This window comes from Eschrichtius robustus, chromosome 20, assembly GCF_028021215.1.
Source record: "Eschrichtius robustus isolate mEscRob2 chromosome 20, mEscRob2.pri, whole genome shotgun sequence".
Taxonomy (NCBI): domain Eukaryota; kingdom Metazoa; phylum Chordata; class Mammalia; order Artiodactyla; family Eschrichtiidae; genus Eschrichtius; species Eschrichtius robustus.
This window is the reverse complement of record NC_090843.1, coordinates 16539223-16554397: the sequence shown is the minus strand read 5'-3', so window position 1 is coordinate 16554397 and position 15175 is coordinate 16539223. Positions and strand designations below refer to the sequence as shown.

General features: G+C 37.9%; 1 protein-coding gene across 4 annotated transcripts in view; it reads right to left on the bottom strand.

The window, feature by feature from the left end:
* The window catches only part of KANSL1 (KAT8 regulatory NSL complex subunit 1), a 185105-nt gene that overhangs the window by 130492 nt on the left and 39438 nt on the right, over positions 1–15175 (bottom strand). For all 4 annotated transcript variants that reach the window (XM_068530521.1, XM_068530520.1, XM_068530522.1 and 1 more), the window contains one exon: positions 9714–11088. In XM_068530521.1, coding sequence (XP_068386622.1) covers positions 9714–11005 — 1292 coding nt within the window. In that variant the 5' untranslated portion in view covers positions 11006–11088. The remainder of the gene's footprint in view (positions 1–9713; positions 11089–15175) is intronic.

The following is a 15175-nucleotide window of genomic DNA, read 5'->3' as shown; positions in this document are numbered from 1 at the left end:
CCCTGCTCGCCGCAACCAGAGAAAACCCGCGTGCAGCAACGAAGACCCAACGCAGCCATAAATAAATAAATGAATAATTTTTTAAAAAAGAATATATTTGGTATACCTTTCTTCAAAAGATACTATCAAATTATTTAATACTACTTACATTTCTTGACTATAAAGTGCAATATTTTACATGATGTTTGGTAAATCTCTTTTCATCAACCAAATCCAAAGGACAGTTTGATTCTATTTCCACTAAAATAAGTAGTGTTTATGCCCAAGCTGTGGGTAAACAGCCTAGATTAATACAGTCGGCCCTCTTTTTTTTTCAATTTATTTATTTTTATAATAATAATTTTATTATTATTTTTTTCCCCTTCACTGGCAGGTGGATTCTTAACCACTGCGTCACCAGGCAAGTCCCTGGCCCTCTTTAACTGTAGGTTTCCCATCTGAAGTTGGTTGAATCTGCAGATATGGAGGGCTAACTGTACTCACTGTACTAGGCCATTTTATATAAGGGACCTGAGCCTCCTCGGGATTTTGGTATCTGCAGGGCTCCTGGAATCAACCCCTGAGAGTACTGAGGGACGACTGCATCCTGATTTCTTATTAGCTATGTGACATTGAACAAGTAACAAACTTTTCAATCCTCAGTCTGAGTCTGTAAAACTAAGATAATATCTACCTCGTTGTACTGTGAGAACTAAATAAATTAATGCATGTAAAGCACTTTTAACACATTACTTACCTCAAAATATTCCACAAATGCAGGTTATTATTTTTTTCTCTATCAGTATGTCTCAAACGATGTTATCTGATTAGGCAAAGCTGATTTAAAATGTTTCCTAGCTCAACCAAATCAATTCAGTCAAAACCTTCTTGGGGCCCACGTTTCAGACTAATTTAATCCCAACAGCCCTTAGCTCTGTCTCCTTCAGTTTCTATCTTACCAGGATGCATCTCTCAAGTACCACAAGAACAAACAGGAAAGAGGGATTAAGGGTGAACAAGAAAATGGTCACACACATAAATGATATCATTCAGTTCCCTGGCTCATGCCCTTTATTCTATTAGGCAGAAAAAGTAAAACATCTTTCAAGAAAATGATTTTTTTAAAATTTTTGATGTGGACCATTTTTAAAGTCTTTATTGAATCTGTTACGATATTGCTTCTGTTTTATGTTTTGGTTTTTTGGCTGCAAGGCATGTGGGATCTTAGCTCCCCAACCAAGGATCAAACCCACACCCCTGCATTGGAAGGCGAAGTCTTAACCTCTGGACTGCCAGGGAAGTCCCAGAAAATGATTTAAAACGGAATTTAACCCCTCTTCCTGGTTGCCATTCCTCAATGTCCACTCCCCACTGCTCCCCCCCCACCAACACAATATTCTCCACAAATCCTCTTACTGAGTTCTGAATATAATCTATATGGTTGCTACAATGTTACTAAATAGGTTGCCAGAGCAACCCACAACATTTACAATTTAACAACAATTTTTAAGTATATTCCGTTTGAGGAAGACTCTTCAGATACTTTTATTACTAGATTGAAACTGATTTCAAAGCAATTTTGCACACCACTTGGTGCAAAACCTTTCTTCATAATTATACAATTATGAAGTCAAACAGATGGCGGGACTTCCCTGGCAGTCCAGTGGTTAAGACTCCGCGTTCCCAATGCAGGGGGGCGCGGGTTCGATCCTTGGTTGGGGAACTAAGATCCCACGTGCCGCACGGCACAGCCAAAAAAAATAAAACTAAATTCAAATAGGTTAAAGTTGCCACAAAGCCTTAATTAATGAGAATCAAAATTAGTAAGATGCACAATGGAAAACAGGAAAAAGACAACGAACTGGTAGTTATGAAAGGAGATGCCTTAGGCACGAATTTCTGCCTACCTTGCAAAATACAGAAGTCCCCAGGTATTCGAGGGGGACTGGTTCCAGACTCCCCTCCCCCCAATACCAAAATCTGCAGATGCTCAAGTCTGCAGATATAAAATAGGGTAGGTATTTGCATATAACCTATGCATATCATTCTGTATACTTTAAATCATCTCTAGATTACTTAAAATACTTTACAGTGTGAATGTTAAATACATAGTTGCCAGTGAACTGAAATTTAAGTTTTGAATTCAAGTTTTGTTTTCTGGAAGTTTCTGGAATTCTCCCCCCCCCCCCCCCAAATATTTCTGATCTGCAGTTGGTTGAATCCACCAATGTGGAACCTGCAGATCCAGAGGGCTGACTATAATCTAATCCATGTTGGTCTTTGCTCAGGGAGAGGGTAGAGAAACTAATTAAAGTACTATTCATTTGAAATACAATGTGACTCCAAGCTTTTCCTAGTAAAACAGTTTATCTTGCTGATGGAATCTAATAGGGTGCTCTGCAAATGACACTGAAACTTCTGGGTATGCCCAACAGCCAAAAATGTTTAAATGAAAATTAGTAAATATGGACCACATTCAGTAACATCCCCCATCGGCTCCTTCTCCATCCCAACAGATCCATCCCATCTAGTTACTCCTGTCAAAAATCTTAGAATCACCCATAATTCCTCTTCCCTCTCTCTCAACATCCCACTCATCGCATCCAATCAATCACAAGTCCTAGTCACCCTACCTCCAAAATACCCAGTTCCCTCACTCTTCCCTCCAAAGGCCAAGTCCCCATTCTCTTACCTAGCTTACCACAGCAGCCTAAATGGTTTCCCAAAGTCCAAATCCACTCTACTCTTCATACAATAAGAGGGATCTTTAAAAAATCCAATGATATATAAACTCTGTCAATGGTTTCACAATAAAATTTTAAACTGGAGATGACCTACAAGCCCACCTACGTGACACAGCCTCTAACAACCTCTCTGGCCTCATTTCTCACCACTCTCCTTACTACACTTTGCACTGTTCTTGAAAGCATCCAGCACCTCCCATTCTCAAGTCCTTAGCACATGCCGTTTCCTCTGTAACACACCTCCTCTCTTCTTCACCAACTCCTTCTCATCATTCAGGTCTCAACTTACATGTGACTTCTTCAAGATACTTGCTAGGACATCCCCACCCATCTTAATTAGATGTTCCTAATATGCACCCCCTTAGCACTCCGAACTTCGTTTCTGTGGCACCCACACCACTATAAATATATCATTAACTATATGATTACTTGCTTAAATAATCTCTCTTTCTAACCTATACTGCCCATGAGGGCAGGGCAGGGATTGTGTCTCTCTTATTCACCACTATCTACCCCTAGCACCTCAGCACAGAGTAGGCATTCAATACTTCTAATAAACAAATTAATTAATTCCAAGGTCTCCAATGTAAGGTTCTGAGGCCTCTCTGTACAGGTCAACTCCTCCTTCTCTGTTCACACAGGATTACTTGGAAGTCCATTTCCTGATTTTTAACAGTTGCTGGAACTTATAAGTAATACAGAAACCTTCATTTTTAAGACACTGGTAAAGAACTTGAACCCTCAGGTAAGGGTTATTTTGCAAGCTGTGTTCTTATAGTCACCCAAGCTCGAAACTTCAATCATCTATAATGATCCCTCCCTATTTTTCCCATACCGCCTTTGTTATTAATCCCATTAAATCTATTTCTGCACCATCTCTGGAATTTCCTCTTTTCCTTTTTACACTACATTTATTACACTTACCTATATTACTAGATCTCTAAAGTATTTCCACTCTAGACACTAAAGCCCCATGCCTTTTAGTCTCTGTCCTCTCTGTGTATGCTGTGCCTTCTTCCTGTACTGACCTACCTCATCAGGCCACAACCAAGACAACCTTCTATCAAAATCCTAGCCATCCTTCAAGGCTCATTTCTAATATCCTTTCTTTCCAATTCCATCAACCAGCTGTGATCTCTTCCTATTTCATTTGTATCACCCAACATTTACCATATATTACTATATGGCCAGGCACTGTTCTAAGTAGTCATCTTTATCTACCATGTCTCCAATACACATCAAAACTATAAACTTTTTGTGGATAGAAACTCAGTTTATTTACCTATGGCATCTCTCACGCCTCACACATTCGCTCATAGGTACTTATATATATGACCACTTTAAAAGAGTACAACTGACCCTTGAACAACATGGGTTTAAACTGTGCACATCCATTTAGACGCAGATTTCTTTCAACATTTAATACGATCTGTGGTTGGTGGAATCCATGGATACAGAGGGCCATGGATGTTCAACTGCAGAGAGGGTGGGCAACCCTAACCCCATTGTTGTTCAAGGGTCAACTGTACTTCACTCAATTTTAAAGAATGAAAACACCAATCCCAAGGCAACAGAAAATATTTGGAGCAACTAGATCTGCAGCAAACGGGTAACCTCCAAATTCCTACTGCCTAACTTCCTTCCTTCAGAATCATACAAGAAGCACCAAGAATAATTCTCACTACCTACATAACTTCTCAGAAAAAAAGCGGGGGGGGGGGGGAAGATGGAGAAAATACAGAAGTTCCTATTTCTGCCACTGGATGTCATATGCAGGCTAGCAGAAAAAGAAAAAAAAACATAAAGATGATTAGATTAAATTAGAACAAGGTGTTTGACAAGTGAAAGTTTACTCAGCTCTGAAGTAACTTCTCTAAGAACATGATGGAATTATTCCCACGTATGTATCACACCCAGTAAGATCCACAATAATCATTTTAATGGATCATGGGGCGGAAAGGGGACCTAAGGTAGTAAAAGAATCAAAGCTCTAAGTCACAAGTCAAGAAAGCCATTTTGTTTCGAGGTACACCAGTGACTTAACAGGGAACTTTGCCTCAGACTCCCCAAATGCAAAAAAATGGTGCTGAGAATAGCTCCATCAATGTTAAAGACAGAGCTGTCACAATTCAAAGTAGTTTAAGCCCTAGAGATCAATTTCCTCATTTATATTAGAAAAAGCGGTTACATGATTAGCCCTATAGCTAGTCTGTAGTAAAGAAGGGTTAGATGTTAGCTTTCCAGCTAATAGACCTCACTCTCCATCATTTTGTGAAAGGACAAGGAATAGGAAAATAAGGACAAATCAAGTGGACTGCCATCTTTGGCAACATCATCTGTGAATACTTAATAAATTCAAGTACGAGCTATAACACAAAACATTCCACAGTAACTAACAAGCAAAATCAACAAACACACTAGTCATTCATTATACCCTGAAGTCTTCACGAACAACTCCAAAAGGGTGAAATTCCCCAGAAACATAGAAAAGTCACCGCAATCAAGACAATCAAAATTCAAATAACTTCTTTAGTGTCACTAAACTGAGCATCTAGTTAATTTTTTACTCAACCTTGATCTGGAACAGACTTCAGGAGGCTACCAGACAAATAAAACATAGGTTAGAATAAATTTTAAAAAATAAAAACATGAAAATAAAACAAGAACAGGGAGACTAAAACGAAGCCAAGAATGAGGCTTAAAAAAAAAGTACAACAATAAGTCCTACAAATTTGGCTCTAAACTTCCAAAAGCCAAGAGGAAAATGGAGACCTAGTGAACAACACAAATTATAACAGCCAGGTAATAAAAACAGACTTAAAAGCTTAGGAAAAAATACAATTATTCTTGGTTGCATATCTTTGCCCTGAAGTCCTTATAAAGAAGGCATTGTGTAACATAAAGATATATTTTACATATAAAACAACATATACTTCTGTAGTCACTAATGAAATGTTTTATGGAATCATTTTTATTCTAACCTTCAAGATAAGCCTATAATAACAGTTTACAGAGTTTTTTGTTTTTTAGGGAAAAGAGGTCTACAAACTATCCAGGTACTCAGAACACTGCTGATCTAAGAATACATTTAAGAGAATATCTGGAAAACAATTTTTTCTTTACAGGTACTTACTATAAAAGTTTATAAGCACAAGGGTAATAAAATGAAAACTAAATTCAGCAAAACTAGGTATAGGTCCAGGAATTCCTAACAAAACAGCAGAACAAAACTCTTAGAAATGAGAAGGAGGAATACAAAGAAAAACTAAAGTGAAGAAGAGAGTGCGGGCGCACAAGCACACATTCAACAGTTCTTGTTATATACACATGCGATAACTATCAATAAATGCTTCTATTCCTACTTCTACAATTAAGAATTAAACATTGAGGTATTTATTGAAACACACAGCTTCCTTTCTAGTCCCTCGATCAAGAAGATGACATTTTTAAAAAGAATGGTATAGCACAGGGAACTCTACTCAATGCTCTCTGGTGACCTAAATGAGAAGGAAATCAAAAAAAGAGGGGACATATCTATAGGTAAAGCTGATGCACTTTGCTGTACAGTATAAACTAACACAATATTGTAAAGCAACTACACTCCAATAATAAAAAAATGCCAAAAAAAAAAGAACGAAATGCCATTTGCAGCAACATGGACGGACCTAGAGATTATCATACTAAGTGAAGTAAATCAGAAAGAGAAAGACAAATACCATATGATACCACTTACATGTGGAATCTAAAACATGACCCAAATGAACTTATTTATGAAACAGAAACAGACTCCCAGGCATAGAAAACAAACTTATGATTACCGAAGGGGAAAGGGGGTGGGGGAGGGATAAATTAGGAGTTTGCAATTAGCAGATACAAACTACTATATATAAAATAGATAAACAAGGTCCTACTGTATAGCACAGCGAACTATATTCAATACCCTGTAATAAACCGTATAAAAAAATATGAAAAACAATATACGTAGATATATGTATAACTGAATCACTTTGGTGTTTACCAGAAACTAACAAAACATTGTAAATCAAAGTATTTATACTTCAATTAAAAAAAAAATTTTTTTAAAGATGATGTTTCAATTCCTGCTCATTCCACAGTGTTGTTACTAAACAATGATATAAGCCAAACCCAATGTAATGCAGATTTTCCAAAGTAGTAGTTACATGTACCAAGACAGGAAGATATACAAATATAACATTTTTGGATGATTTTCCAAAAAGAGCTTAAAATAAAAAGGTATAACAGTTTTAAACATAAAATCAGTTAACGAAAAAAAAAAAAAAGGAAAAGGAAAGAACTTCTCTAAACATGTCTCATCCAGCAATATTAGAATTTACTAACTTTAAAATGATAAATACACAATTCTCAACAACATATAAAACCAATCATTCTGTTACGCTAGCATGTGCCTAGGATTTACAATGAATCATTGATTCTCCTCTTGGAAAAAACATAGGAAATCAGGAAAAACACACATGAATTCTTGGTGAAAGCTTGTAATCTTCAGAGAACCATCCACTTGTAATTTAAGCAACATCATTTAAAAACAATTCATTTCAACAGTCTTCTCTACTAAATATTTTCATTATGGTTGCCCAGACTAAATTTATGGACTTTATCTCTGACAGTACTTCAGCAAAGGAGTGAAATACTAGACAGGCTACTGTAAGAGGTAAAAAGTTGAAATTCACCAGCTGGGTCAAGCTCCTGAAGAGTTAACTAACTTTTTATTCCAGGACTCAAGAATTATAAATCTGGTTATAAGATTTGGGAGGGACTATTAAATCACAAAGAAAAGGCTTCTCAGCATCCAAAGAACCTCTTTTTTTTTTTTTCTTTTTTAATCAAAGCAATGCATCCACTCTCACTGGCCAGCTGCTGAAAATCTTTAAAATACTCAGAAGGTCAACAAACACCTGGCTAAATACTAGCCTTAGTAGCCAATCTGGTAACCTTGCTTAACAAGAACTTAAAAGTATTTACACTTTATTGGTGGTTTTAATTTGTCAATAAATTCATATATATCATAATGTGCAAAAAGTATATTTATTTGACAGTGTCCAAATTGTCCTTACTTTATAATATGATCTGAAGCATGGAAACTCAACTTTTTAAAGCATTATTTAGTTGATTTCATTGTAAGAGGATTAAACTGATCCCAAAAAGTTTCCTAAAATGATCCCTCAGTTGTCCTTATAATTTACACCCTGCCAATCAACAAACCATTATGTGAGAAGAAAACCCAAAACGAAGTGAATGGACTAAGAGGTCTTTTCAAATCACTAGACTACCCCATGAAATAAAAAAAGTTCTCTCGTAAGTATTTTCATTTCACTGGGTTGGAACAGTTACCCACAACATTACCAAAACTCAGAAATGTTTCCAATACAATGTATCCTGAAAACATTAAGCTTATAGAGTCTAGGTGTTTTTCTTCATCAAATACACAAAATAAGTACAGGAAACTTAAAATGTTTCAACTACAGTATGTTACACAAAATTACTCTTAAACACAAAATATTCAACTGTTAACCAAGATTTCTTAAAACAGTGGTTTAGGCAGCAAAGTCAGTGGGGATAATGCCACAAATACTGGCAAGCTGATTTAAGCTACTAATCCATTTAAGGAACGGTAACTATGTTACAGCAGTAGCAAGGCTCTGAAATTTATTTGCTTTAGACCTGAATATAGAAATGGACTCTTGAGCACAGTAAACTAACAAATGGTAATGGAACTTGGTCTACGAGGAAAAAATACAGCAAAATTATCCAGATTTTTTCACTCAAAATAGAAACACAAACCAAAATTTCATACTCGGATACAGTGTTATCCATGTGAATAACAAACAAAACTGAAAAAAAAAAAAAAAAAAGGAAATTTACTTATGTCTAAAAGCGTAGCTGTCTCAACAAATCCTCCAGTGAAAAGCTTAGTCACCTTTTTATTTCAGGCAAGGGAAAGCCAATTATTCCAACATATCCACCTATTTCAGCCTTCTCTAGTAATCCAACCTTTACAACATCCCTACCCAAAGAGGAAATGAAAGAAGATCTACTAGTCAACTCCCCTGCCCTTCTTTTCCAACTACTCTGTTTACTCTCTCATAAGTCTCGATAAATGTAGATTGATCTATCTCTAAGGAGATATATTTTACTTCCTTATCTGTAAGGAGCAGAATGCAGGGTCAGGAGGGAAGAACAAGAGTAAAGCACCTCTGGCTCAACCAGGTCCATCTAAAGTGCCACACAAAGCTTATGAATAATTTTCCTCAAGCCAACAGATTTTGAAAATCCAGTACGAATTTATCCCAAATATGTCAATACATTTAACTTAACTGAGAGAAAATAAAATCCAAATCTGATAAAGATGGTTTCTTTTAGGGAGAGAATGAGGTTGTGAAAGCAGACTGTGCTTGGAGGCAACCTATAAAATACTCTGAAGCATTTTCTGATTATTAGTCCTTAAAACATACGGAAATCTCAAGTGTTAAAGACTGGGTACATTCTCTGCTGAAAGCTCAATTAGAAGCAACTATAAATTCCAGCGAACTTAACTAGGTCAACTAAACTTTTGGCCCCACTTACTAGAAACAACAAAATCTGAAGTCAAGCCTTATAAACTTACAAAAATATCCTACATATAGTTTCAAAAGAAATCTAATTATTCACTCTGAAAGGATGGGTACAGTTATACAAATTGGAAGTCTTCCAGTTTTTTTCTTAGTAAGATTTCAATGGAAAATTAACAGCTTTTACCCTACAGCAACACAACGCTGTACCAAATATACCTTCCATTTCTTCACTAGCAGGTATATATGCACCCACCTACCTAAAATTAGGAAAAAGACAAACGAAAGAAACCTAGGCACCTATATACAAAGAAGCCCATTCTTCCCATGATGGGAATTCACCAACTCTTTCTCCCTTGTCCAAACATTTCCCAAGAATGACATTATGCACGATTCTACTCACAGGGGTAAGTGGCGCTGCTCAGGATCAGCTCTGGTCAGTTCTTCCTCTTCAATATCAGACTCTCCCCCTGAACTACTGTCAGTGACATCTGAATCAAATGCTCGTTCACTGCACCTCAAGTTGGCTATACCACTGGCTGTAAATCTGTCTAATTCTTCTGAAATCGAATCACTTTTCAGGAAGTTGCTAAGTCCCTCTGAAGTGGCGGTCTCGCTGGCAGCTTTTCTCAACGCAGCTTCAGCCTTTCGAGTTAGCATCAACTGGCTCCGGGGCCTCAAGGATTCCAAGTTTGGCAGTTTGCTCAAAGTTTTCTCTAAAAATCCACCCAGCTGATGCTGTATATGCCTCTCCACCTGCTTGGCTTGCACAACCTGTAAGCGCTTCTGTAACCTGCGGGCACGGCTCTCAATATCAGCCTGCCGCCGTAGTAAAGCTGATATCCTTGTGTCGGAATCTAAAGCACTGAAAAGAATGGAAGACAGGGGAGACTTTTTACCCTCTAACTTGACACCCCCCAAGTTAGAACTGGAGTCTGTGTCAGGTGATAACCTACTGCTTCCTTGAAGTGCCAGCGGCTGTTCCATGGAATTTACAGAAGATTTGTTTGCAGTGCTATTATTGCTAAATATCGTTGTGTGTTCTACATCAAGGCTTCTATGTGGAAGAGTGCAATTGGTCATACCTCCTTTCAAGTCCCCAGATTCAGATGCCACCACTTCACCCGCCTGAAGAGAAGATGACGTGAGAGGTCGTTTTCCCCCATTAAGGGGACTGGAATTGTCGTGATCAGAATGTGTTGAACTTTTAGTCAATTTCTTCGCCAACCCATTTACAGGTGCTTGTGGCAGAGCTGTCTGACCACTTGTATTCATGGTTCTAAGATTCTCTAAGGAAAACTCCAAAACTGGCTGTCTCCCCAACAGCTCAGCTCGGAGTTCATAGGACTGAGATAAGAGAGGATGAGATTTAAGTACTGTCTGCTTGCTGAAGACACCTTGCAATTTCAACGATTCCTTTGAGGGAACAGATGTTACATCGGAGCAAAGATAAGACGCCACCAGTGGTTGCAGCTTTCCCAAGTCTTCCTTGTTAGGATTATTTCGGAAGTCTAGACTGGGGTCCTCTGCAGCAATGGCTTTTCTTTTGGTTCCGTTGGCAGCAATAAGGATGTTGGCGTTGCCGTTATTTTCGGCACTGCCAGGGGACAAAGTGGAGGATGGCGGAGCCAGTTTGAACCGGATATGGTGTGCTTCAGCTGCTGCGTCAGTGAGAGCGGGCGCCATCGCAGCCATTCAGCACAGAGAGACAGGAAGTCCAGCCTCTCCCGGTGCCGAGGCCAGCTCCACAGCCCCTTACCGCCTCCCCAGAGAACAGACTAGAAGAGAAAGAAGAAAAGGAAGTTAGAAATACAAGCACGTTAGAAAACAACACACATGTTTTTAATACAAACATTACTTGAGGCTGTTAACCAAACTCTGCCTCCAGAAGAAAAACACTCAAACCAAAAGGGGAGGTGTGTTGGGGCAGGGCCACAATCCCTGCACAAGAGAAAGAATTCCATCCTTTTTTGTCACTTGTTACCATAAATTGAACGTAGCCACAGACTATTAAAGTTAAATCATCTGCATCTAAAAGAAAAATATCTTTAAAACTTCTTGAAATTAGTGAATTTAAAGCAAATGTATCAAACTAAGCACCCAGTAATTAAACAGAAAAGAATTAGTAAGGAACTCCTCATCCCTACCAAAAGTTTGTATGCCAATTGTCACAGGTCTGTACATTTTTCTGGCCAAAGGATCCAATGTTCGTCAGCTTCCCACTTCTCTGCAAGACAGATCATACTAAAAGCTTAACTGTATCACACCTGTGTTACCAGTTCACTTCATCAATTTTCTTTTCTTTTGCTGTCCTCAGTACGGCCCACCTCTCAAATTAACTGCCCAACTGATGTGTCTCTTTCCTTTACCCCAAAACTTCTTGAAAAAATAGTTATAAATAGCTGCCTCTGCACTTCTCACTCTTCTATAATCTGGCTTCTACTCCTACTGCTCTGGCAAAGGTCACCAGTAATCTCATTATCAAATCCAAAGCTCAAGCCTCAGTCCGCATTCTATCTGACCTCTCTGGAGCATTAGGTAGTGCTGACCACCCCAATCTTCTTGAAATTCTCCTTTCCAGATGTCCTTGACAACAAGGTCCATTCTTCTGCCCTCTTCTCTCTCAACTCACTTCCCTGGCAACAACCACTATAGCAACATGGTAAGGCCTCCTAGAGCTCAGAAAAACACGCTCAGCTGCACTAATCAACATCCCCACCTATGTTCCTCAAGCCCCCTGAAACTCAAAACTGACTTTCTTTTTACTCCTTACCCATTTTTATCATCTCAGGTAACGGTATTGCTTTCATTTGGTAACCCAAGCTAAAAACCTCAGCCATTTGCCACTTCTTTATCCCCTTTGATTTATCTGGTCTGAGAGTAAAAGGAAATCTATGCAAAGAACGAAGCCAGCTGTTCCTAAAGTGTGGCCTATGGACTTCCTGAGAACTCGAAGACCATTTCAGAGGTCCACAAGATCAAAGCATTTTCGTAATAATATTAAACGTTATTTGCCTTTTTTCATAGTGCTGACATTTGCACTAAGGGTACAAAAACAAGTCTGAGCAAAACTACTGGTACCTTTGCACAATTCAGGGCAGAGGCACCAAACTACTAATAACCACTGGTCAATGTATTCGCTATTCATTTAAAAATAAATAAATAAATAGGTTAGTACCACTGACCTTTGATATCCTTGGTGAAATATGAAAATAATGAACTTTATTAAATCTCCACTCGAGTCTTCAGTGTGTGTGTGTATATATAGGTATACAAATATTCCGTGCAATGAAGGGAAAGTAGACATAAAGCACTTCTGCTACTTTAAGAAATCGGAGAAAAAGCACTAGTACAACTGAGTTACAAGCTGAACTAGAAGCTTCCCTCACGGAACACTATTTTTACTTGGCAGAACAACTGACAAACTATGATTATTCAGACTTGAATAGTTAGCAGACATTTTCTTGAAAATGAACAAAGTGAACCTGTCAGTTCAAGGAAACCCAATGATGATGTTTGTTGCCAATGAGAAAATCTGAGTTTTCAAGCAAAAATAAGTATTTTGAAAACGTGTATCCACCACCATGAGCTTGAACGTTTCCCCAATACTGAAGTCTTGATTAAGTAGACTACTGCTGATATTAGTGAATGAGAATTTGATACCACATAATGAAATGTGTCAACCTTTGGAAGATCTGCATAACTCAGTGAATGACCAAATGACCAAGCTCGTTAGAAACGAGTGCATGGGTAAAATAAGTGCAAGACAAGCCAATGGATTAATGTGACAGAGTATGAAAAGCTCACTGACACAGCTTTAGATTCCACAGTGCAGCTAACCTTTATGAAACTACTTATTTGTCAAGTTTGAGTATAGTGTCAAAGGATAGCCACGCTTTAAAAGGCTATTTAAATACTCCTCTCTTTTCCAAACTACACATCTGTACAAGGTCAGATTTTCTTTATATAATTCCAAAACAACATATCACAATAGAATGAATGCAGAAGCAGACAGGAGAACCCAGCTGTTTTCTATTAAGCCAGACATTAGGAAGATTTGCAAAAATGTAAAATAATGCCATTCACACTTAATATTTTTTTTGTTCTGGTAAAAAGTTATTTTCAGAATATGTAATAGGTTTGTTATTTTTAAATGAACTCGTAAATAATTTTTTTTTTTAATTTGGCCACACTGCTTGGTTTGTGGGATCTTAGTTCCCCAACCAGGGATTGAACCTGCGCCCTCGGCAGTAAAAGCGCGGAGTCCTACCCACTGGACCGCCAGGGAATTCCCCGTAAATAATTATTCTTTGAATTTCTTGAAGTTTCTAATCAACTACTGATAATAACCCATAAAAGTTCTCTGTGGTTTCCAACATTTTTTATAAGTGAAAAGGGGCCTTGAGACCAAAAAGTTTATGCATCACTGAACTAAACGCAACCTCCTCCTCCCTCAGAAAAAAAAATGACAGCAACTTCCAATTTGGTCAAACATTTTATCTTTAGATAAAAATCAACATAGGATGGTAAGCCCTATAGTACTACACCAAGATTCTTCATAATATGGCAATTCAAATCATTAGTATCGAAATATTTAAGTAAATGATTGAGAAAACATCCGTACAAATACCAATACACTTATAGGTCAAATTTGACTACTGCTCTATGTAACTGCCAAAATTTTCTCACTCTAAGCTTATAATAACTTTAACAAACATCCTATATTCATTAAACTAGATCTTCTGGGGATTACAGAGTTTTATCCTCATGGACTTTCTAGCATATGGCATTCTGTGTGACTAACTGTTCTACGTCCACTTTTCCTATTTCTGATTTTAAATTTAAAAATAATTCCTAATGTAATAAAAAATAGTTATGTTACACTGGTTGAATTGACAGATGAACCAATGTAAGTTCTTTATTCAAAATACCTTGAGTCAATTTTATAAAAGGCATTTTCTCCCATAAACAAAAATCACTATCTGATCTTTCCCATCAACTCAATATCCTCTTTCGAACTGATATCAATACACAGTTGAGGGCTTCCCTGGTGGCGCAGTGGTTGAGAATCTGCCTGCCAATGCAGGGGACACAGGTTCGAGCCCTGGTCTGGGAAGATCCCACATGCCGCGGAGCAACTAGGCCCGTGAGCCACAACTACTGAGCCTGCGCATCTGGAGCCTGTGCTCCGCAACAAGAGAGGCCGCGATAGTGAGAGGCCCGCGCACCGCGATGAAGAGTGGCCCCCGCTCGCCGCAACTGGAGAAAGCCCTCGCACGGAAACGAAGACCCAACACAGCCAAAAATAAAAATTAATTAATCATTAAAATATATATATATATAAATATATATATTAAAAACTACACCCCTCTCCCTTCATTGACTTGAAACGCTGTGCTGAGATGCAATATTACTCCCAAAGACACTCACGGATAAGGGGAGCCGGTCCAGGTTCACATCCTGGCTCCACCTGTATTTAAATTATTTAACTATTCTGCTCCCTCAATTTCCTCATCTGCAAAAAACAGAGCGGACCTCAGAAGGCTGCTGTGATGATTAAATAAAATACTTTCAATTACTTAACCTAGTGCCTGGCACAAGCACCCATTATTTGCACTGTTATTATAACCTATAGACAAAAAGCAAACATTACTGAAATGAAAAAATGTTAAACGAAAAAAAAGGTGTTAAAAAATAAAACATATACTATGACCTCATTTCTGTTTTAAAAAGTAGGTGATAAGATTCTTTTGTCTTCTATTTTCTGGCTTATGTAATGTTTCCACCATAAACATGTATTGCTTATATAATAAAAAGGAAGGAAGCAAAAATAACGCAAATTCTTAAAGAGCCAAAAAATGTGAA